The sequence below is a fragment of the Fusarium mangiferae genome (genome assembly GCF_900044065.1).
Source record: "Fusarium mangiferae strain MRC7560 genome assembly, contig: FMAN_scaffold008, whole genome shotgun sequence".
Lineage (NCBI taxonomy): Eukaryota > Fungi > Ascomycota > Sordariomycetes > Hypocreales > Nectriaceae > Fusarium > Fusarium mangiferae.
Window position 1 is genome coordinate 67,063 of NW_024573928.1, and position 23,291 is coordinate 90,353.

General features: G+C 48.2%; 11 protein-coding genes across 11 annotated transcripts; 4 read left to right on the forward strand and 7 right to left on the reverse strand.

Moving 5' to 3' along the window:
- Positions 1–90: 90 nt before the first annotated feature.
- Positions 91–1,065, reverse strand: FMAN_10919 (uncharacterized protein; the record flags this gene model as incomplete). Its single annotated transcript, XM_041833666.1, has 2 exons — positions 91–887; positions 945–1,065. The coding sequence occupies 2 exons, from the start codon at positions 1,063–1,065 to the stop codon at positions 91–93; spliced, it is 918 nt and encodes a 305-aa protein (XP_041684006.1).
- A 975-nt stretch (positions 1,066–2,040) lies between these two features.
- FMAN_10920 (uncharacterized protein) lies at positions 2,041–5,187 on the reverse strand (the record flags this gene model as incomplete). Its single annotated transcript, XM_041833667.1, has 1 exon — positions 2,041–5,187. The coding sequence occupies one exon, from the start codon at positions 5,185–5,187 to the stop codon at positions 2,041–2,043; it is 3,147 nt and encodes a 1,048-aa protein (XP_041684007.1).
- A 1,849-nt stretch (positions 5,188–7,036) lies between these two features.
- Positions 7,037–7,666, forward strand: FMAN_10921 (uncharacterized protein; the record flags this gene model as incomplete). Its single annotated transcript, XM_041833668.1, has 1 exon — positions 7,037–7,666. One exon carries the CDS (start codon positions 7,037–7,039, stop codon positions 7,664–7,666), a length of 630 nt encoding a protein of 209 aa, XP_041684008.1.
- Positions 7,667–8,229: 563 nt separating this feature from the next.
- FMAN_10922 (putative ITR1-Inositol permease) lies at positions 8,230–9,871 on the reverse strand (the record flags this gene model as incomplete). Its single annotated transcript, XM_041833669.1, has 2 exons — positions 8,230–9,369; positions 9,422–9,871. 2 exons carry the CDS (start codon positions 9,869–9,871, stop codon positions 8,230–8,232), a joined length of 1,590 nt encoding a protein of 529 aa, XP_041684009.1.
- An 835-nt stretch (positions 9,872–10,706) lies between these two features.
- FMAN_10923 (putative dehydrogenases and related proteins) lies at positions 10,707–11,824 on the forward strand (the record flags this gene model as incomplete). The annotated part of the gene is made up of 2 exons (XM_041833670.1): positions 10,707–11,033; positions 11,084–11,824. The coding sequence occupies 2 exons, from the start codon at positions 10,707–10,709 to the stop codon at positions 11,822–11,824; spliced, it is 1,068 nt and encodes a 355-aa protein (XP_041684010.1).
- Positions 11,825–11,878: 54 nt separating this feature from the next.
- FMAN_10924 (uncharacterized protein) lies at positions 11,879–13,306 on the reverse strand (the record flags this gene model as incomplete). The annotated part of the gene is made up of 5 exons (XM_041833671.1): positions 11,879–12,021; positions 12,076–12,175; positions 12,225–12,331; positions 12,380–12,805; positions 12,862–13,306. 5 exons carry the CDS (start codon positions 13,304–13,306, stop codon positions 11,879–11,881), a joined length of 1,221 nt encoding a protein of 406 aa, XP_041684011.1.
- A 1,178-nt stretch (positions 13,307–14,484) lies between these two features.
- FMAN_10925 (uncharacterized protein) lies at positions 14,485–16,133 on the reverse strand (the record flags this gene model as incomplete). Its single annotated transcript, XM_041833672.1, has 6 exons — positions 14,485–14,919; positions 14,992–15,255; positions 15,318–15,579; positions 15,640–15,764; positions 15,822–15,926; positions 16,023–16,133. 6 exons carry the CDS (start codon positions 16,131–16,133, stop codon positions 14,485–14,487), a joined length of 1,302 nt encoding a protein of 433 aa, XP_041684012.1.
- Positions 16,134–16,538: 405 nt separating this feature from the next.
- On the forward strand, positions 16,539–18,218 carry FMAN_10926 (uncharacterized protein; the record flags this gene model as incomplete). Its single annotated transcript, XM_041833673.1, has 2 exons — positions 16,539–16,710; positions 16,807–18,218. 2 exons carry the CDS (start codon positions 16,539–16,541, stop codon positions 18,216–18,218), a joined length of 1,584 nt encoding a protein of 527 aa, XP_041684013.1.
- A 782-nt stretch (positions 18,219–19,000) lies between these two features.
- Positions 19,001–20,409, forward strand: FMAN_10927 (uncharacterized protein; the record flags this gene model as incomplete). Its single annotated transcript, XM_041833674.1, has 3 exons — positions 19,001–19,147; positions 19,199–19,962; positions 20,037–20,409. 3 exons carry the CDS (start codon positions 19,001–19,003, stop codon positions 20,407–20,409), a joined length of 1,284 nt encoding a protein of 427 aa, XP_041684014.1.
- Positions 20,410–20,810: 401 nt separating this feature from the next.
- On the reverse strand, positions 20,811–21,662 carry FMAN_10928 (uncharacterized protein; the record flags this gene model as incomplete). Its single annotated transcript, XM_041833676.1, has 1 exon — positions 20,811–21,662. One exon carries the CDS (start codon positions 21,660–21,662, stop codon positions 20,811–20,813), a length of 852 nt encoding a protein of 283 aa, XP_041684015.1.
- Positions 21,663–22,072: 410 nt separating this feature from the next.
- FMAN_10929 (uncharacterized protein) lies at positions 22,073–22,933 on the reverse strand (the record flags this gene model as incomplete). Its single annotated transcript, XM_041833677.1, has 2 exons — positions 22,073–22,341; positions 22,396–22,933. 2 exons carry the CDS (start codon positions 22,931–22,933, stop codon positions 22,073–22,075), a joined length of 807 nt encoding a protein of 268 aa, XP_041684016.1.
- Positions 22,934–23,291: the final 358 nt, after the last annotated feature.

A 23,291-nucleotide genomic window follows, 5' to 3' on the forward strand; every position in this document is an offset into this window, starting at 1 on the left:
CGATCGAGGTTTTATCAGCGCAAATGGATTGAGTGAATCATTCATCCTTCGAGTTCATATCATGGCTCTAGTCTCCATTCAAGGTCATCCCTAAACCTTAGCCTCTGGATCCATGTTGGCTGCCGCCTCTTTACAAGGCTCCCCCACGCTCGATACAATCTGACCATTAGCTGAATAGCAATACACATCCCGATAAACTCCTTCTAGTCCCTGTAGAGGTGTAGCCAAAATCTGGTGATAGAGAGTCACCTCCCCAGTAGCCATCCGCGGCTCAGAAGACGACTCGTTGAAATAGACAGTATTGCGCTGACACTTGTTGGTGTTGAGAAGCTGGGGGATGTTCAATAGTGAGTGAAAGGTGTGGGCTGTATAAGGGGAACTGTCTGTTATTTTGAACGACATGTCGAATGCTTCAGCGTAGATTCCAGGCCCAGAGATAGTGTTTGGTAGAAGGAAGGGCTTCACTTGTATACTATTGTAACCATTGGGGAGAACCCTCGCAGCTGATGTATCAGGAGAAAATGTCGCCGGGAAGATGGTGGTCCCTTCAAAGGGAGAAACACCTGAGGCTACACTAGGCACAATGGCCTGGAGCGGTTGGCCATTAGTCTCACCAATGTAATAGTTGACTGGGACGCCGATGGGGGTTTGTCCGTCCTTTGTGACGTCAACAAAAGGCACAATGAGAGAGCCTTGCATGAGAGAGTCTATCTGTAACGGGACAAGGTTCAGTGCCGTCATGCGAATATCCTTATTATAGCCAGCTTGGACAATGAGCGGGTGTTTTCCAGTAGGGAAAGAAGGCAAGATGCCAGTGTCGATGTCCAAGGGATTATACCCAGTGATGGTCTTGACAAGAGTTTTGCTGATGGGAACGAGGCAGTATGCTCGAAACTTTGTCAGTAGACTGCAAAAATGTTTAAAATAGCTTGTTTTATACGTACTGGTATTTGCTGACATTGTTCTGTTGGCTGGATTGTACCTTGCAAGGGTATTAGGGTCAGCCTGAGCCTGGCAAAGAGGCATTAGGAGACCAAAAGCGGGGAAAACGGATACGAATTTCATATTTAACTTGTGTCGTGTAAAGAGTGGCGAGAACCGATGTGCAAACTTAGTCGAGTCTTATAAATAGTTCTGAACAAGTAGTAACTTGAACCATTTATAACCAAATGGTTGGCTTCAAAGGATCCATAAGGCTGATGGCCATGTCGAATGCAACCTTCCTCCGGCGAACTGTGACAATATTGCGGTAAATAAATCGAGATTCAGGTGAGACATACGCCTTGTTTGCAGTATTGATGCCAATAGATCCGACTGGGCGATTCTCGATCATGGCTGGTATTTCGATTGTCGGGGGTAAGGACAGCCAGCCGCCGATCGCAACGAAGTACTCATCTGCAGGGCTGAGCTGAAAGTACTGTCATAAATACATGCTGCTTAAGCTGTCCTCAACAGCAATGATCCGGTGGCTTGCTACAAAGCTAGCAAGACACAAGCAAGCTTCGCTATTCAATCACTGCTACATGTCACTGGATTCGTCCAAAGCTGCATACGCGGCTTTTGGGACATACTAGAGGATGTCGTATCGCGCATTGGGCGGCCGCACGGACAACTCCCAACTCATAATCCCAGTTCTTATTCGGAAGATGGACGTTCCGCAGCATGTCTTAGATATTTGGACTCCATGATTGGAAGTGCAAGTAAGCCTCCCGGTCATATACATCAGCAGCTGACAGATTGTTGAACGCCTCGCCTGGTGACAGTGTCTTAACTGTGAGACATAAACGCTTGCACTCACAAAGTGTCGGAACCCTTAGCCAATGACAATATTGTGGTTTCAGCTCAGCTTATGCACGGTAGTGGGGAGTCTTTCATCTCCTAAGACTTAACACGGGTTTTCCATTATGGACAGACCTTCGGCGAAGGACGGTGCAGTTGATACCTGTTGAAATCATTCGTAGATCTAGGTTACAGAGTCGAGTAAAGGATGTTTTTCAGTTGTGAGTTATCCATTTATGAAAACATGAGCATAAATAAACATCAAACCCCATAGTGAATATACGGAATCCATGGCGGATAAACAGGCTCCTCGTCGCAAGTTACAATATCCCTCAAAGACCCGTCAAGACCTCTTCCCCCAATCTCATCTCCATCGCCCGTCTGATTTTCACCAGGTCCTACCTGTAAGCTTCCACTTGTCCGGTGATCAGTCCCAGCCATAGTCAAGCAGCGATCTCGAAGCTCTTTGGAAGCTTCATGGAGTCCGCGAGAGACCGCTTCATCCGTCATGCCATTTTGCATCATTCCTTCGTATATGATCCTAGCCATATCTACACAGATTTCATCCTTGACTTCCCATAAAGTCCCGATGACATGGCGAAAACCAGCCGTGTGAAACCCATTTATGAGGTGGATTCCTTCGTCCGCCAGGTCATTATGATCGATACGGCCCGTCCCACAGGCAGATAGATAGGCAAGAAAAGGGGAGCGGCTCTGCAGATTTATGTCTAGCAGGTCCAGCACGGTCAGGCATTTTCCCCTCTCTTCATCCAAACAGAGATAGCTTCTGATCGGATCTTCAGGATCTGTGCGGGCATGGCCTGCAAAGTGAAATATCCCGCATTCCAGTAGGCTTGACAGAATGTTATCCCTCGTTGGTTCAGGCTCATCGGGCTCGATTAACATTGACTTGCATATGCCACGGATAGCTTCTATTTCTCCAGTCGCGAAGGGGAGTTTGGAGCTCCCAGGAGTGGCTTCCATTGCGACGAGCAATGCATTTGTCTGGATCGTAGCCGAAGTAGGCCGCTTCCTACTACGGATGATTGATTGTATGGAACCATGATAAGACGAGACGACTCTATCAATGACGGTCTCGGAATATCCTTTCAAGTGGTAGCCAGCAGCGTGAATAGGAAATTTGTTCAGAAGTCCTGTCATAATCCACCAAACATGAGGCCAATCTCCCTCAGGAGGGTGTTTATCAAATCCCAACGCGTTCAATACAGGATTTGCGACACAGTCCCATAGCCATTGAAGAGCTTCATCACTTTTGAATGTGCCGTTTTTGACATACTCGATCATGTCGCGGCGGTTAAAGTCAGTCAGAGGCACAGACGTGATCTGGTGGCTCTCGACCAAGATCGCATCGCAACGTAGCATGCTCGTGTTGATGATAACTATAGGGCCACGCTCCGCCGCAGATCGGATCTCAGATTCTGAGGGAGGTAGCAAAAAGGTCTCAAAGCCTGATTGCTGCCGGATTTCTCCAAGCAAGCTTTCAAATTCATCGCCTGCCTCGTGACGTCGGCTCTCGTCAACATTCCATTCAGGATCCTCGGTATCCAGCGTCTTTCCTGAAGAAGTAGAGGCCGAGAGCTGTTCGCGAAGCGAAACAAACTTCCTTGCTAGATCAGGACATTGCTCTTCCAAGGCATTTATATCTGCACGCATCTCATCCAGAGATAGAGCAAATATGCCGCGACCCTTCTCTAAAAGACTCAATGCCACCAACGGGTCTTCATTCAGATGGAGTGCTAGACCAGCCGCCTCAGATGACACCCCGCCTATCTTAAGCAAAAGGTCCTGCTTGTCGGAGCTCTCCAGTGACCGTACAGCCATTTGTGGGATGAGATCCACAACGTACTTTGCGTCCTCGTAAGCTTGCTCCATGTTTCGCTGGACCATGCAAACTGAGATTAGTTTCACACCCGCCTCGATGCGCGTTACGATTGGCGATTGTGTTTGAAAGAGAGCAGCTCTGTAGAAGAACTCTGTTCGCCGAAGATCTTCGGGTGACTCTGTCTCCCCGTATCGCTTTGCAAAGAACAATGCGATCAGCGACATGGTATCAGCCTGTTGTGGATGATTTGGCCCCAGAGCAAGCAGTGCTTGCTGAGTCAAGCCAATAGCCTCGTCGAGATCTTCGAGATCTTCCGTCATCTGATATTTTCTTTGCATGATGGCTCCCAAATCATGTAACCGCGCCGGCCACTCAACGTGTTCCTTAGGGGTAGCTTCTTTGGCCTCTTGGCCCATTCTCACACATTCTTCGAGATGCTCCAAGGAGCCTGTGCTATCGAAACGAGCAATGAGACAAGCTGTCAGGTTTCCAAGACGTATGTGCCTCAAAGCATTGCTGGCCGGTGTCGAGCCCACTGAACCTCTAGCCAATGCAATTGCTGTGTCAAGGTCCAGCCGGTCTCCAGTTCTCTGATACAATGTCAGAAGGTATCCCGACAAATTGCAAGCATGCGTTGCCCAATCATCAGTACCCTCTTCAGTCTGTTCAAACGCCATCGTCGCTATCCTGATAGCTTCTGAAAGATCACCCAATGCTCCAGTCCTTGCATACCTGTCACTGAGGCCGACAGCTAAGCCGGCAAGTCGCGTTACCTTTTCTGGATCATCGATGGAAGTTGCATCAATAGCCTGTCTCGAAAACATGATATGTTGATTGAGGTCATCCATGACACCGGTAAGGACATATCGATCTGAAAAGCTACCAGCGAGTAAATGCAGTAATGTACTGCGGGACGGGTTTTTCTCTGGGCATGATTCGAGTATTCTTTGAGCCATCTCAACAGCCTCTTCCGAAGCAAAGATAGACCCTGTTCGCTTGTTTAGGGTACGAAGCCGGACCACGAGGTCGATCGTAAGGTCTATAGCTTCTGGATCATTCTCTGCTGTGTCTCCAAGTGCTCTTCTCGCCAGGTCAATGGCCTCCTCCAGATCTGGCAGTGATCCTGTGAGGTTATGTCGAGCATAGATGCTATGTCCGAGGTCCGTCGACCATTGGGGCCAAGATGGGTCCACTTCTTTCGATTGGGCAACACACTGCCTGAAAATTTGAATAGCCTCATCAAGGTCTCTTGGGTCTCCCATGAAGTCGAACTTATGACGCAGCAAACGGCCCAGGCTATTTAAATACTTTGCAGCCATCGGGCTGTCATTTGGGACGATCTCAACTGCTTCTCGAGCAACCAAAAGAGCCTGTTCAGGATTTTGTTCTCCATTTGAAGCCACATAATGCTGGCGAAGGAGACTGCTGAGCTCATAAAGGTGACGAGAACGTTCAGAATTCCCTTCTGGCCGGTTGTAAACAGCCTGTCGGAGCGACATAACGTACTGTTCCATGTCACTGCCACTATTGGAGTAGCTGGAATCGGTGAAAGGGCTTTCTGGCATTTTCCTTCTGCGATAGTGAAAGTATTACTAACATCAAAGATTTATCCTGTAGCCAAAAAGTCTTCTGATAATGGTTGTGAGATTTGCAAGAGGTCTAAAATTCGCTTTTTTGCAATGACATTACATGCCTCCTTCCTTTCCAGGCATTTGTCATAAGACACGATTATTTAACCTAAATAGTACTTCATCAGGAGGGAACAAATGGGCAGCAATGTATAATGCATACACTTATGTTGCCAAGCTGGGCTTGAAAATGGCACAGTTATTGGCTCTAGGGTATTATGACGACAGCTTACGTTCCCTCATCCTAGACATGGGGATTGCTGCCTAATCTCTCTATGAGAAGGTATAAGCAAAATGTTTATATAATGACTTCCTGGATATATAAGATAATTCTTGCAGCTTGGGGATAGGTTTAAGGGGTTTCGAATTGGACAAGATTAATAACCTAGATTGAGGTTAACAAATTGTTTAACTTCCGATAAAGAGAAGAGGGTCAAGATAAGGATAAGTGGATTAACACGGATTATAGAGCCCCCGAAGACCGCTGCTATCCCTGCCCGGAAGACATCCCGAGGCACCTCTTTGTGGAGCCCGGGCCCACAGTTGGATCCTAAGGCTGGTCTGTTCATCCGTCCGTCCCGGCCCGCGCCGCTTTATTGCATATCTATTCTCCCTGGCTGCTCTTGCTTCCGCGAAGATCTATCCCTAATCATCTAACCACTACATTGTTCTGGATCTCTATCTACATACAATACTTAGAGTTTAACTCTAATTGCATTCTTATATAGGAAAAAGGGATTTAGCTTTTAGAAGTATATAGGTGAAATTATATAGTGCGACTTGGCCGCACGGCGTAAAGTCCAGACCGATGACCCGTCAGAATAAGGACATCATTGCACAACCAATCCACAGTATGCCAGACCGCATTCCCTATCGTGCAGGCGATGGCCCGTACTCGGCGTGACTCGGCAGATTCCATTGGGTATTCCTTCAAAGAGAGTCATATCCCAATTTGAAATGGGATTAGCGAGATGGAACGTAAATGCATCATTTCCCAATGCGACATTGCCGAGGATTGCAGCGAACTAGGCTAAGGATCACTTAGGCAAGTGACAGTCAGTAAAGAAAAGATAAGACTGATAACGATTTCGATCCAGTTTCGATGTAACAATCCGATCCTCTATTACTAACGATTCCCACTTTACCGGTGACTGGCCGATGCACCACCCTGGTTTATATACGATTCTGAGATAATCACACTATTATATGCGTGATCTCTCAAATGAGTTAAGTGGGAACAGAACTCGTCTATGCAGTAAGACGGAAGTTTCCTTTAAAATTGATAGCTTTCACAATAGAACTTGTTTTTGTGATTGGAGGGAATTTTTGCTGTAGTACTTGCCTACCTAACTCAGCAAGGTCTTTTTGTATCGGGCCCACTATGGAAGTAGCACCTTCTGAGACCGATGTTGACAGGTATTTACGCCAAAAGAAAAATAAGACAGGGCATATGAACAGACTAGTCGGTAAGAATACGAGAAGTCCATCCTTATACGCCCTGTAAAATAAGCGAATTGCGAGGGGGCCAATCGCAACATAGCCGAGGGTCACTCTATGCATCGTCCAGCATGTCAACTTGCGGCGAGTGAAGTCTCTTCACCTCACGAGATTTAGGATTATACAGTCATACTTCGAGTAAAAAGAGGCAAGTTTACCCTCCTGTTCCAACTAATGTATCAACAGCCCAGGCACAACTTCAAAGCATTAAACCCACCTTCTTCTAAACGCTACAAGCCTATCTCAATATTCAAATCCCAGACACTTCCTGTCTCCAAAGATTATCAACATGGTCGCCACAAAGTTCCTCATCATGGCCATGGCCGCTGCTGTCACGGCCACCCCAGTGGCATCAGCCCCTAAAGCTGAGTCCACTGCGTGGTCACCTCTCAACATCGAAGACAAGATCGATTGGGACGGTGTTGACAAGAAGGCATTTAAAGACCCAGCCAACTGGAATAACACTGCCTCGGCTGGTACCACCAAGAGACCTGCTGACTCTATGGTTATTCTGGCTGGACCTTGTGACCAGGGCACTTGCCCTGACTATAACGCAGCATTCGACCTGGTGTACACCTTCACCGCCGTGCCTGTTCCTCCCAGTAGCCCTAACGACCCTCCCCTGACAATTTTCTCGTCCAACTCCGACATTCGAGTCAACGACTGCAATAACTGCCAGCGCACCAAAGTCGGCAGTAGTCTCGGTGGCACTGTTGCTGGCGGTTGCTTGGACTTCACCTCGTGTGGCCGCCCTCAGACAATTTGCGTCGACCCGGGCAAGTCTCGTGCCCACCGCATCTGGAAAGATAAGAATGTCAAGACGTGCTACAACATGAAGGTTGAAAATCTAGGAGGTTGTGGTTTTGTCAAATCTCGCATCGTCCTGCACCCTACTGGTGAGACCGCTTGCAACTGGTAGAGGGTGTCTCGTCATTAGCGAATGATGCCCCAAGGAACTGTATAATCTTCTTACTATCTTTAAGACAATATTTTGCACGACAGGGTTCGTGAGGGAGTGGTTATGGGCGGAGCTATTGTGAATGCAAGTAGGGATAAGTTTGTATGACACAAGGATACCAGCTGTTGTCATTAAGAAAGTCAACAGATGCAGTCTATAGTATCTAAATCAAATTAGAGGGTCGGGACAACTTCCTGGGCTTATTCAACACTTTAAATCAAGCCGCGTTCGTAGCAGTACCATATGGTAGTACGCTATGCTGACCGAATCTGCCTGGTTTGGCCAGGAAGTAAGGACTCGAACACCACGCCCGCACTGTTGATCGTCCCTTCTTTTCCATTAATATTACATGCGTTTACACTTGGCCGTTAGCCATTATGATTACAAAATTCATAGGTTGAAGATTACTCATCAGATCACGTAAGGAGGCTAACTCAGGAAATATCTATTTTGAAAGTAAGGACTCATTAAGAGTTGAGACTTATGTAGCTACCATTGCCTGCCACAATCGTGAGACCACTAGCCTAAACAACTTCCTGAGCGGCTTCGTTTGCCCCATGATTGACGTTACCCAGCTTCCTCTGTTTGCGCCATTCCTCGGCGTAGCTAACACCGAATCCATGTTCAAAGACGACGCGGATCTCCTCCAAGGTCATTCCAGCAGCCTCTGGATAGCAGAAGAAGACGAAGAGAAGGCCAATAAACGACAATGCGGCGTAGAAGCCAAAGGTGCCGGACGGGGAGATTCCACGCATCATTGACAAGAAGGTAGATGATACTATGATATTGGGACCCCAGTTGCACATGTTGATCATCATTGTACCCATAGCGCGGACTTCCATAGGTAGAAACTCGTTGGCTTGCCAGGGTACACATCCAAGGCCCGCCGCGTAGCTGGCAACGAAGAGAATCATAGAGACAAGAACAACAATAGCAGGCCATCCAACTCTATCATCCGTGAGCTCCAGAGTCTGTCGATCAATGGGTATCTTGCTGAATACACCGGCTGCCACTAAGAGAAAGACAGGCATTCCCCACATGGTCCAGAGCAAGAGTCTGCGACGGCCAACTCTGTCAATTAGGAAAATAGAAGCAAAAGTAAAGATCCAGTTGGTGGCGGTTACAATGGTTCCAACAGCGATGGGGTTGTCGAAACCGACAATCTGGAAGAGGGTACTTGAATAGTACATCATGGTGTTGAAGCCGCAGAGTTGCTGAGTAGCCATGAGACCGCACGCGACAATAGCAGCTCGGCGATTAGCAGGAACAGTCACAAGACTCTTGAGAGATTGGCGAACTGAGATCTCCTCGTTGAGAGCCTTTGCTTGTGTAACACCGTATTGTATATCCGTCATCATCTGAGCGACTTGGGTCTCGTTGGCCGTCGGATACATTCGTTGCAAGACTCGAAGGCATTCGTCCGATCGATTATGGAAGCACAGTTGGCGAGGTGACTCGGGACACCAAAACAGAAGAACTCCAAGGAGGATGGATGGGAGTCCTCCCAATCCTACCATGTATCGCCAGCCATGAGGGACTTTGTAGAAGGCTGCGTCGAAAGCGTATGCGAGAAGGGAACCGGTCGCTAGGAAAACCATGTCGATCGAGATCATTCGGCCGCGGTACTTGGCGGGTGCTATTTCCGCGATATAGAGAGGAATAATCTGCCTGATTGTCAGTAACAGGAAGCCTGTATGATGAGCCAGAAGAACATACCATAGATGCTGAGCCAACACCAAGTCCAACAAGGACTCGGCCAACACACATTTGGACCAGTGAGTATGAAGCAGCCTGCACAACAGCGCCGATAGTGAAGAGCACCGAGGCAAACCAGATAGCAGGCTTTCGTCCATACTTGTCGGCCGTGATTCCTGCAATGATGGCTCCGATAAACGCACCAGCAGCGCAAAGCGCAGTGATGAGCTCTTTGTTACTGGGGGTAAGGAGTCGACCATCAAGGTCATCTCCAAGAACGACGAGAACACCAGAAATGACTCCAGTGTCGTAGCCAAATAGCATGCCACCGATGGCGGTTGCTACAACGCACAGGTTGAGGAAAAGGCCAGGAGCAGAGTCTTCGATGAAGTCCTGTCCTCCTTTGGTGTCATTCTCGACGTGACTGACTTTCGTCTGAGACGACTCCAAGACTTCGTCGTTCTTTGCCATCTTGTAGAGAGGAGGTAGATTGAATGGAGAGTATGATGGAGCTGATGATGGATGAGCGAGTGGAAGTGATGATCTCTACCTTTTTATAATTTGTGTCAGAGTTGAGGGCGGCCATATTGAGGTATGAATCGACCATCGGAGATGCCCAGGACTAGCAGCATGTGTCTAGACCACTACTGACTGTCTCGCTGACCAATGAGCGTTCATGGAAATGGTTCTCGGATCAGAGCGTGGCCAAACCTTGATTCTGGGGTAGAAGCGGAGAACCAGCACATCCCCCTCTCCCCGTGGGGTTGAGGTAGACGAGCCCGATTAGCGCGAAGGGAATCATACCCGGCAGTCCGTGATCGAGAGACTTCAAAAAGATGGGAAAGTGTATCCGTTGTTGAGGTAATTACTGTGTAGGGTAACAAAGCCATGACTCGTGATCCTCGGTCCACCCATCAACCCGTACTGGGCAAGTCTATCCGTGTTGATGGCTAGTCTCTCCGCTGCTTCTGACCCGCTTTTCGGTTGGGGGATTGGTGACGCCCAGAAAAGCAAGTCGATGCTGAATCTGGGCATTCTTTTCCGCACCAAGCCCGCTATTCCAGACTTGCAACAAACAGCCAACTTCAAATCACAGGAAAGACGGCCGTTTCCAAAGACAACGTTATCCACCAACAAGATGCAGATGTGGAGAGACTATGAAGGCTATGGAAAGTCATCCGAGGAACCTACCTCTGCTAGGTTTCAATCAGTTGTATCAGACTAATATAAATGCAAGTCCAGTGCCTCCTCACTTGTTCTCAACCATCAACCATCGGCCTTTCAATCTTATACTCTCCCAATTACCATGGCACCTCAGAAGCTCAAGATCGCTGCCGCTGGCCTCGGCCGTATGGGCAAGCGTCATGCCATCAACTTTCTCAATCGAACACCACGCGCAGAGCTCGTCGCTGCCTTCACCCCCGATCCCACCGAGATGGCCTGGGCCAAGGTCAATCTCGAGCCTCATGGAGTAAAGCTTTACGATGATTATCAAAAGATGATTGAACAAGAAGGTCTCCAGGCCGTTGTCATCGGCACAGCTACCTCTGTTCATGCTGAGGAGGCTATACAAGCTATGCAGAAGGACCTCCACGTTCTCTGTGAGAAACCTCTATCTACGAGCATTGAAGTGGTTAGTATTCTTGTTGTAAATGTTCATATTGCCCAGCCTAATTGTCTCAGTGTCGTCAAGTAGTTGCCGAAGCCAAGAAGCGACCTCACTTGAAGGTCATGTGCGGCTTTTCCCGCCGCTTCGACGACTCCTATCGCGATGCCTTCAGCAAGACCCAGCAGGGTGCCATCGGCCGACCTACCATCATCCGCAGTCAGACCTGCGATAAGCACGACCCCTCAGGCTTCTTCGTCGAGTACGCTGCTTGGTCGGGCGGTGTTTTCGTCGACATGTCCGTGCACGACATCGATCTGACTCTCTGGTTCTTCGGCGATGAAGTCATTCCCAAAAGCGTTTCAGCCCACGGTGTCCGTGCCGTGCAGCCCGACTTGGGCAAGTACAACGACTACGATAACGCTGTTGGGATCGTCGAGTTTTGGGGCGGCAAGATTGCATACTACTACTGCTCTCGAATGATGGCCCACGGACAGGAGGATACCACAGAGGTTATTGGAACAGAGGGAAAGCTGACAGTCAACGGAAACCCCCAGTCCAACCTTGTTAATTACTATCACTCCGGCGGTATTACCCGCGAGGTACCCGCTCACTATTACGGACGCTTTGAGATGGCCTTTGTACAGGAGGCGAATGAGTTTGCTGAGGCTTGCTTGGATAGCAAACCTCTGCCCCTCAAGCTAACAAACGCTGTGAGAGCTGTTGAAATTGGTGCTGCCCTGCAAGAAGCTCTTGTGAGTGGAAAGCAAATCCGGTTCGATGAGATTGGACGTCGCATTGAGGAGCCTAAGCTGTGATACGTTATAGATTTGGGAGAAAATATGTAAATAGGTGTTAGGTATTGTTGAATATCAGTCCTCATTCGAGTCTTGCGTCCATTGTTGCTGCAATGATGAGCTCAATGACTCTGTTTGCCAACCAGTCTTCTGTTGTATGTGTCGCAAGAAGTCGAGGACCATATCTTGGTCTATCCTATCGGTAAAGACGCTGCCCCCTGCCGAAAGTGTTAGAAATAGAAACGGTCGCTTTGTCGAAGAGTGTGACAAACAAATGGATAATGAATGTCGAGCTGTGAACAAAGCATTCTCTGCTTTTGCATGAGAGCTTGCCAATGCTATTACCTGGAGAAGGTGGCTTCGAATCGTTCGCTACGTCAGTTAGTTATATTGTCTCTGAATATGACGATCGATCCCTAACCTCGACCTTCTTGCTCTCTCGGATCTGCTCAAAGACCGAGTCTGTAGCGATAGGGAAAGACATGGCCAGAACAATCTTGGCGATATGATAGTATTGCAAGCCCACGGCTAATGAAATTGATCAGCATTAGTCCGACCGCCTCTAATGTGACCTACAATGAAAAGGTGAAAGAACCCAAATAATAGGCAATGAATTCCCTCCGTCCTTATTCCTGGCACTTTCTAGGATTGGGTTGAAAGCAGCCGGCTTGGAGTCAAACCAACCATCAACTTCTAGTCGAATGTTCTCCAAGCTCTCATTAGAGATAGATGAATCGGATGGGTAGATGGAACCCAGAGATCGCGCAAGAAGGTAAACCATCTTGTTTGCGTAGGCTGCGTCGTCGGTGCGTCGAAAGATATCAGATTGGAGGTAGTTCTCAAGGTTTGATCTCAAAGGCCGCAATCTTGTTAGCGATACATAGATGTCTTGTCGTAGACATAGCCATGCTGCGGCCTCACCGAGGCCGCCATTGAAGTCAAACTCTGACATCGAGTTGACGATCCTGGATGTTCCTGTCAGGTGCATTTCCATATCTTCCGCTGAAAAGACGTCAGCATCAAATTGACGAAGGATAAGAATAAGTCTTCACACTCACTGTCCATCTCTTCGTACTGCCGTAGTATAGCGATGGCGGCAAGGGTTTCCTCATCAATATGTCCACTCGCTTTGTCAACCGCTTCTATCAAGACACTCAGACAAGAATTATAGTACTCCAACGCTTCGGTCGACGTATCTGCCTTATCTCGATTCAGGTGACGCGAAGAGAAGGCAAAAACTGCATAACGCAGCACAGGGAAGTACAACGACCGGCGGGGAACTTCCAACTCAAAGTGGCGATGTACATCTGTTGCATCAGCCCATAAAGCCATGTTTTCGGTAAAGTTCTTGATGAGCTCGGCCTCGCGCGTTGTGAACTGCATTGGTGGCCGGGAATATGGCGAATCTGGTGAGCGAACAAGCTCAGAGCTATAACGAAGGTGTCGGGTCAATTGGCTACTGGCTGGAGAGTTTGCGAAGTCGTGATGACTGGTTTCCGGCATTGGCGATATATTATGAGCTATTTGTGAAGGCGGTGATACGTGTGCAGCTTCAGACGACGGTTGGCCCGGTCCTGCGAGATCAGGATCAATCGACAAGTCTTGAGCTAAACACATACTGAATTGTTAGCATACTCCAAACCGATATGTTGTTGTGCTCACTCCTCTTGCTCTTGACTCTCGTAGTCCTGTGATACTCGATCCGTCTCGTCGACGTATTCCACTTGAGCCGTCAGCTTTGTCGCAAGGTGTTTCTGCACTGCCTACAAAACTTTGCCGGTCGAACCCACGTTTGATCGGAGGAGAAGGCATATCCAGTTGACGAGCCAAGGCCTGGTCGAAACCGAATCTGCAGAGCGCGCTCACAGTCAATGCCTGCCTTCAAGCATGCTGAGCATGATGGAAGCTCTTTATCGCCTTGAATCAATTAGATAAAGCCGGAAAAGCCTGGTCAGAACCTACATCGTACATGGCGCACTGCCCGTGTTAGCAATTTCTCTCAATACAGCGGCAAGCATTACGTACCTCTACACGCAGTACTGTCTAGATTAGCGGTTATGTAAAACTTTGCATACCAAACGTACCATCCAATTGCCACGCGACTATTCTTTCTTTGTAATGGCTTCTCTGTCTCCATTACTGTCTTCCAGTAGCGAATGATAAGTGAATTAAGAGGTAAAACTCCAGCGAAGGGAACTAAGAACTAAGCTATGTCACGTGATAAACTGGCAGCTTCGCGTTTCTGGAATCGTATTAGCCATGCTCCAGTTGTGCTTAATTACATAGTCGTTCTCGTCCCTTGGCAATGCGTATTTGAAACTGGGCATCAGAGCTAATCTTTCCCGATTTATTGCATACGCTGGTCATCCTGATACCGTACCTAAACACAGGGTTGATCCTCCCTATTTCCTTGCAGTTATATAATACTACAGGTAATACCGAAAGTTCATGTTTTCAAAATCCGTCTCATCAGTCGCCTCCATGACAATAACAGGCATCGCATCTCTCTGTGGCGACTCAGCATCAATGTATACCCCCTGAGCTTTGTCCCGCCTCGAGTTCTCCCAAGCTAGATATTGTCTAAAGGCAAGAATTAGGCCAATAAGGATGCAAAAGATGGCAAATAAAGCGGTGAAAGCAGTCTAGAGGAAGACACGGAATAAAGTCAGCTATCAAGAAGTCTAGAGAGGGAGACGATCTTTTCTTACGCCGTATTTGGGTGCCTCTGTTGGAACAAAGAATTGTGGACCAGCAATATTGCCTGCACAGTATCCGAGGAAGAACACGGCGTTGACCGTGGACTTCTTGGTAAATCCAGCGACGTTGCTTGATATGAGACTCAGCATCATTGGGAATACGTTAGCGCACGAGGCGCATAGGATGAGCCCTATATAGCGTCCAGCATTGTCTGTTGCTGGTAGCTGGCGGACGAGGATCGTGCCTACCAGCGAAAGGGCCGAGGCGCTTGCAGCCACAATGCAACGGGACTTGCGGAATCTCTTAGTAAGCCAGGCCGAAAGGAGGACGACGATTACATTATAAACAGCCAGAGGCATCCCAAGGAGGAGTGACTGTCTGGAATCGAAGTTTAAACCTTTGATGATCAAAGAGCTGAACTAAATGAGTGGAATTGAGGTTAGTAGGATCCCGATGCACAGTATGAACCATGGCCCCAATGCATGACTTACGTTAGCAATCACACCATTGCTGAGGGACACTGTAGTAATGACGAAAAACTGAAACCACGTCTTGGGATCCATCATTGCCTCGAGAAACTGCGAATTCGACCACTTGTTCGTCTTGAAACTTCGTTGAGCCACCTGCGGCCTCTGCGTCGCCCAAACTCTCTGAGCTGGGTTGAGAAATCTGGCTGTTGCAGGCGTGTCTGGGAGCCACACATACAAGACGATAGCCCACCCCGCTGTTATTATACCGAGTACAATAAAGAGCCACTATACAGTAAAGTTAGGCTGAGTTGACGTGGAAAGACAAGATTTGAAATAGGTGAGCTTACTCTCCACGGTGCAAGGGGTCCTCCAGTGATGAAGGTGCAACCATAAGCAATGAGACTACCGAGAAGAGATCCCACGGAATTTCCAACGAACCAAAGACTGTGACGTGCAGCGTGCTCCGACGGCTTATACCAGAGTCCTGTGATGAGCGTGAAGCCGGGACTGATAGTGGCCTCGAAGGCACCAAGGAGCACACGTAAAGCACAAAGGGCTGCGAAATTCTCGCTAGCACCGTGGCAGCCGAGAACTACCGCCCATATGAGACTGTTTACTTGTTGTCAGCTTTGGTTGCTATTTCGGATGAGGTTATTCATTTGAGCTCACATCGACGAGGCCAGGAGCTTGGCAATTGGATACTTCACGAGAAGTATGGAAACAGGATATGTGGCGGCAAGATAACCAAAATAGAAGGCACTGTTAAGCCACGGGAACTCCTGACCAACTAGTTTCTACCCATTCAGTCAGAAAATCACTAATATGGCTCCCGTTGATGAGTGTTGACATACCGTATCCTGGATAATACCAAGGAGAGAGGCCGTATTCAAGCTGCTTTTATCGAGATATTGCAGGATATAGATAGCTATGAGAATAGGCATCAGGCTATGCGATTGCTTTGTCAGTCAACGGCAATAAGGCAGAGCTATCAAGACACGGAAATGCACAAGGAATAAGTATACAGGTACATACTAAAGGTCAATCTTTCTGACTAGAGGCTTTTCTTCGATGTTGGAGATGGAGGGATCATCGTCCTGATCCATCACTGATATGGCCTTCTCACCATCGAAAATCTCGGGCTTGGTTTCAGGAGCTGACGCCATGATGTATCTGCTGATACTAGGTTGTTTTATGCGACAACTTGTCGGTGTCCTCTTATTTAATTTATGGAATGACCTTGTCATCAATGGCGTTTTAATCTGAGTCTCAGGATACTTTATATGTAGCCCGGCGAGATAGGCTCATAGTCGCACCTGCCTTGATATTCACACATGACTCAAGCCTGACGAGTCACGGGCAGCCAAAAGGATACTACTGTACATAATGGAGCTAAGTTGATAAGTGGCCACTTAGTTTGCTAGCATCTGTGGATGGGGCCAGCATCTAATTGGCTGTGCTAGACGACGCCAGACAACGAGTGCGGGTCTTATCTATCAGAGACGACCGGTAAACCCAAACGGAGGTCGGTTAACCCGCTCTTAAGGTTAGATAGCCGAAACTGCCCAGAAATGCTCATCACGAGGACACTGCCGTTCTCAACTGTCACTACCTCCACATTTCTGAGCAGAGGGGAGACGACAGCTTCGAGCAGGCATAAACAGCATGCAACAACGATGTCCAGTGATTTGGCACATGCAGCAATTGTGGGGAAGCGACAAAGCAGAGGGCGATCTAGACTAGGTACGTTGAACCGATAGCAGCCTTGGCCGCCTGTTACTCCTATGATGCCCTTCCAGGGAACGTCGCACTGACCATGTATGTCTGTCATCGCTCTAGGATGCTTCACATGTAGGGCAAAACATGTCAAGTGTGATGAGCGTCTGCCTGTCTGTCGACGATGCGAGCGCCTAAACCTAACCTGCAGTCCATATTGGACCAACGATGGAGCGACGACTTCCAGGAGACTTTCTTCAACATCGACATCACTTCGGAAGCTGCAGCCGTCGAAACGACTTATGGCTCATACAGATGGGCCAGCCACCGAGGAATGCAGTCCCCAAAGCAACAGTAACGATTCACTGGACTGGGCGGCATTCGACGACCTATCCGATGCCGCTCTAATGGCTCAATGTTCACGAGATGACGCCCTGGATTTATTCCATCCTATCGACATGGGAAATATTCCAGCACGGATTAATTCGCAAGAATTGTCAGCTCTGATAACCTCATCCCCTCCAAATTATGAGGAAACTATGGATCACATGATGGGAAACCTGCCACTTGGATCGCTACCTTTTGTTAACCAAATTGTCTTATCTCAGACGCTCGCCCTCAGTGAGAATAACTTAACTCTGAACCACGAGGAATATGAGGCTCTGAGACACTATCAGGATGGATTTTGCTTGGTACATACCTCCAAGGTTGCCGCGTGGTCTTTCCCTGTCCTCCTCCTGCAAAAGGTCTCTTACAGTGCTATCGCTATGCGCTGTGCACTGGCTGTGTCACTTCAAGACCTCGACATGCGGCGCCATTCTGATCATCATACTTCTAGCAGAGCAGAGTCATCGCTAGCCATTTCCCACTTCACTATCGCATCGTCGACATTCCGAGAAGTCATACGACAATCAACCAGTTCTGTTGACCATGTGGAGACCCTAGCTGCATTTTATTTCCACTACGTCTTCCTCACCCATCAGCGCATTGTCAACAGGGAAGAACTGCACAAGCTAAGCGGGGCAGTCTTGCGATATCTCCAGGCCTCGTCGATAGGGGAGATTTTGACCAGATCGACGTCAGAGCCAGCCGTGGCCATGACACCACCCATGGGCGCATTCTTGTGCCGGATGCTGCTATGGGTTTACAGAGAGGATGTATATGCAATGGGTTACCGTTGTGCTGGTGAGGTTGCGCGATACATTTCCGAACGTCCAAGACTTCTCAGGCGGCTATGCGTCACCTCGCGGCCAGCATTACAGCTGAACTGGGGCACTGTGTACCCAGCTGAACAACATTTAGACGATGTCTTCTCCGCTCAGCACCTTGACATGCTAGTTCGCATGATCCAGCTCCAGTTCCAGATTACTGAGTTTGGCTGGTCGACAATGGAGTCAGCCAACGTAGATCGGGTTCCAGACACATCTATGCCAGCAGAGAGGAGCTTGCAGATAGAGGAGAAGTTTGACCTCATAGAAACGGTAAGACATTATCCTGGGCGGTATACCACTCGGAGATGTTTTGACTGGCGCTGATCCCGTCTTATCGCAGGACTTTGCTCCTACGTTCCAGATGGTTACAATGCCTGATGATAACTTCCAGACCTCGACTTGTGACCATATTGAGAACGCTTCTGTCTTTGTGACTATCTACTACGCGTGGAAGATGGTCTACTATCGATGCGCCGGCCTGCCAGAGGATAACATCCAGGATGTCTTAGCCATGCTTATGCAAGCAGCCCAGCACACCATTCGCAAGGTTCAGCTCAAAGACCTACAAAGAGCACTCCTAGCGGCCGTAATCGAGACCAAGAATCCGATTCACAGGGACTGGATCCTGACCAAGCTCGGGCCACGTTGGAGAACGGTAATCGAGAATGTGCTAGATAAGGAGTCTCGGCACGGGAAGTGCTTCAATATTTGGAATCTCTATGAGCTTGCCTCGGTTAATACCGGCAATTAGTAATGTACTAGCTCTCGTATCTCAAATCTGGGGAACCTGGTCCTAGATGGATGGACAAGAGCCAGCTCTCTTATCACTGACTTTCAGGAAAGTGGGTACTCAAGGTCCACATGGCTCGCTTGTAGACGACAAGCCGAATTAGGGTGGACCCTCTAGACGATGATATCGTCTAACCTAGAGACTAGTCTCAATAGCCGGACGAGGATGACTTCTCTCAATCTCAAGCACGGTTTTAAAAGCATCATCTTGTTCTTAACTAAGACCGACCCCTGCTTCAATAAGCTATCAAGCGCCACATCACCCCCTCATATCTTTATCCTTTATCTCTCAACTATACCAATAGGTATTCGACGAGATGGCTGTTATCACCAGTGCTAAACAACCATCGCATCCGCACACAGAGACAAGAGCTACCGATACAGTCAATGGAAAGAGCACCTTAGACACTATAGTCAATGCCGTTGATCAGGAATTGGCTGCCCTAAGAGAGATCAACAGTGTAGTATGGATTTCATTGTCATTTACGTTATATACCAACTGACGCCTACCATAGATACATAGCAATCCCGAACTATGCTACAAGGAGTTTAAGGCTCATGACAATATCACCACTCTTTTGGAGTCCTTTGGCCACTCTGTGGAGAAGCACGCTTATGGCCTTGAGACTTCTTTCGTTGCAGAGTATGGCCAGGGCGGTCGTCTGGTGGTCATCTGCTCCGAGTATGATGCCCTCGAGGGCGTTGGACACGCTTGTGGACATAACCTGATTGCCACTGCTTCGATAGCCTCTTTTCTAGGCATTGTTGCTGCACTCAAGCAGTCTGGCGCCCCAGGTCGAGTGCGGATTCTCGGTTGCCCTGCTGAGGAAGGTGGTGGTGGGAAGATCAAGCTCATTCGAGCTGGTGCCTTTAAAGATGTCGATGCTGCTCTTATGGTTCACGCCAGTACGCCTTTAGACATCCCACAACCTGCTGGCGCAGCGGCCGTTGGCGGTAGGTCGGTAGCTATCTTCCGAGGTATCTTCACTGGCGAACCAGCACATGCTGGCGTGGTCCCTTGGAACGGCATCAATGCATTGGATGCTGCTTCGTTGACATACAGCGCGATCAGCATGCTACGCCAGCAGGTTCGACCTACAGACCGCCTCAACCTTTTTATCAAGGAAGGGGGACAGATGACAAATATCATCACGGCGAGAACCGTGGTTGAAGTTGGTGTGCGTACTCTTACCTTGGGTGAGAACGAAAAGCTTCAGCATCGAGTAAGAAACTGCTTTAAAGGAGCTGCCCTTGCCACTGGGTGCAGTATTGAGTTTGAGTCAGTGTATGTATACTCCAATCTCGCATTCCTGTCCACTTGACGAGGTTGCTGACAACGGATGCGTTTAACAGAATGGACACATATGCAGACCTCCATTCCAACGAGCCCCTCTGCAACGAGTTTACTGATATTATGTCACGGCACTTCAACAGTCAGTTCCATGGCAACATGAGTGATCCTCACATCTCCGGGGGCGGGTCGGACTTTGGCAATGTCAGTTACGAATGCCCATCGCTGCATCCTCTATTTATTATCCCAAGTCTTCCGACTGATAATGTGCATGCTCCCGGATTTGCAAGGGCGGCTGGTGAGCCTGCGGCATTTGATGCAGCAATTAAGGCAGCAAAGGGCATTGCAGTATTGGGATTTAAGGTCTTAGTCGATGGTCAGTTTGCAAATGCAGTAAAAGAGGCTTTTAAGAAAGATATTGTTAGAGGAAAATGATATTACTAGCTGGCTAGGAGTTAGCGTGGTTTTTCAGCACTCAAACATACTTCTGTCGTCCATAATGCACTTATTCTCAAGCTCGATTTAGAATAGAAAGGCAGACAATATTCAGCCAAGGATCGAAGCAAGCTTCATCAAAAATGAGAGGCACATACGCCATGCTGCTGTCTTAAGCCGCATGAAAAACTCATGGAACAATAAGTAAATGCCAAAATAACGCAAACTTTCAGGACTGCGCAGCTTATCTAGTGGCAGTAGGAGGGAAGTATATAAAACTTACAAGATCTTCTTCCCTGCCATAAGTATATACTTCTAGATACTGTTTTCCTTATACTTTTCTTTACTAATATAAGACTGATAAGTCAAGTTCAAGCATTAACAGTTCCATTAATCTATCATCAGATAATAAGAGTCCTGCCTACATTGAAACACTCTACCAGGCTCACGAACTCGGCAATTCGCTCCCACATCGCCACAGGGTTCGAATACATAACAAAGTGACCACTTTGGGGTATCTGAGCCAGCTTCACCCCCGCCTTCACCAATCTCGGCAGGTATGATAAAGAAGCATATTGCACTCCAAACATATACATTCTTGGAAAGCCGAAATTCTCAAAGGCTTCCAAAAGTCGTCCGTTATCCGTGCAGTCTACCATAGACTCAAACGTAGGCCGAACTACAGGGGCTTGAACTTTGGAACGAAAAGAAGCTGCATATAGCCCATTGCCGTAAAGCGGTGACCGTCGTGTTCGCTTCAGGAACTCATCAACAAATGCTTCTGGGTCATCCGATGGGTAGTGGATGACCTGTCGACTCAGAAAACAGTCTTCTGGGGCAAGGTTGCCTTTGATGTTGATGAAGCTCTGAACCAATGATGCTTGCCGTTGAGCTAGTAGGTTGGCAACGAGACCGCCCATGGAGTGTCCGACAAGATGGTAGTGGGTGATGTTGAACTGCTCAAGCACTCGTTCTGCTATCGATACAAGCAAGGACATTGATAGCAGAGATAGATCGGACATTGTCGACTCTCCGCTCCCGGGCGTGTCGTAGGCCAAGAAGGGCCGGCCAGTGAATAGCGGATTGAGGGCAATGTCAACATAGTCTTCTTTGGTTCCTCCGAAGCCATGTAGGAAGAAAATTGGAATCAAAGGTCCATCTCGACGAACGGTAGATATATTGAAAGAGAGGTCGCCGATGCGAAACTCTACTGTTTGATGAATCAATTGCTGAGGCTCGGTTTCTTTTTCCATTTTCGATATCGACATTTTTTTCGAGTAGTTGTTGGTGACCTCTAATCCGTAGCTCTGCTTCATGCCAAAGCAACGGCGGCGGTTAAATATCCAACACTTATACCTATTCGGAACACCAACATAGCCTCATACACGCCCACTATCCCCACTTCGGCAAGATACTTTTTTACCGTGCTTCGGCATCGCCTCGAACGCGCCGTCCCCCAATTAGTCATTGCAAAACTCAAATTCCAGATCCATATGTTGAGTCAGATTCTGTTCGCGTCATTCTCGATTTGCAGCAAGTCTCCATCGTTTGATAGGCCTATGCTGATTAATTACTTTGTTACAAGCCCTAGAGGATCTCTGCAGCTTCTTCAAACGATGAATGCAGTCACAAGTGCTAAGAGGGTTTTTCATAATTCCTGATTTTATTCTGACGAGCGTGCAGATTTCAGTTCTGCTATATACCAATTCTGAATAGCCCGCACATCATAGCCTAAAGCCACTGTATCAAATATTTCGAGATGCTTCCTAGCTGAGGCGCCATCATTAGACAATCGGCCAATCCATTTGCCATGCTTCCTTGCTACTGCTATAATCATCTCAATTGCGTCGTTGAATTCAGGCTCATCGCCTCTTGCAGGGGCGTAACCTAAAATCGAGAGAGCAAGGTCGTTGGGTCCTATAAAAAGCATATCTTGTGCAGACTTAGAAACGATCTGACATAGGTCAGGGGGGCTAGATTACTCACCAACCCCAGGCACGGCGCAAATAGCGTCAACATTCTCAACGCCCAACTTGGACTCAATTTGCAAACAAATGAGAACAGTCTCGTTGGCCATGGCCATATAAGTTGGGATATCAACCCCAAAAGCAAATCCAGGAAACGCTGAGCCTTGCCCCCTTAGCCCTTGGGGAGGGAACTTGGCGTGTTGAACCACGTTCCTGGCATCTTCAGGTGTATTGATCATAGGAACAACAATACCATGAGCACCTGCATCAAGAGCGCGTTTGATCAAGTCTGCATGTGTCATTCTTAAACGGACGAGTGGAGAGACTCCCTGCGAGGCAATAGCCATAACTGCATTATGCATAGAATCATCGCTGATGTGTCCGTGCTCACAGTCGATGATCACTCCATCAAGGCCAGTGGAAGCTACCAGTTGCGCTGTGCGTGCGGAAGGGAGACCGAGAAAGGTCATAATCGGCCGCTTATTAGCGCGAAGAGCGTTGAGTAGCCGCAATTGCGAATTTTGAATAGTGGTCGTCAGAGCTGAGGTATGCAACATTGTGCGGTATGTTACAGGAAACGAGAGACAGCGATGAAGTGCTATTAGAGAATTATGAAATGCTCGATGTTATTTAACTATGCAACAAACTACAGTTAATATGCATAGCCTGTAGATAAGCCAGACTCGGTCCTATTTAAGGGCGGCATATTCTGGGAAGTCAATCGGTGAAGTTCCTGACGGCCGATCCAATACTCATCATCTTGGATTTTGTCGACATTTTGAATTCGGTGGGCCCTGGTGCGTGGCGAGTGTTGCCTTTCACTCGGTAGCATGTTTATCGCCGGTTCTCTGACCGGCATCCTTTAGTCTTCCCGACGGCTCCATCAGGGTTTCGCCAGCTTGATCTATAACTTAA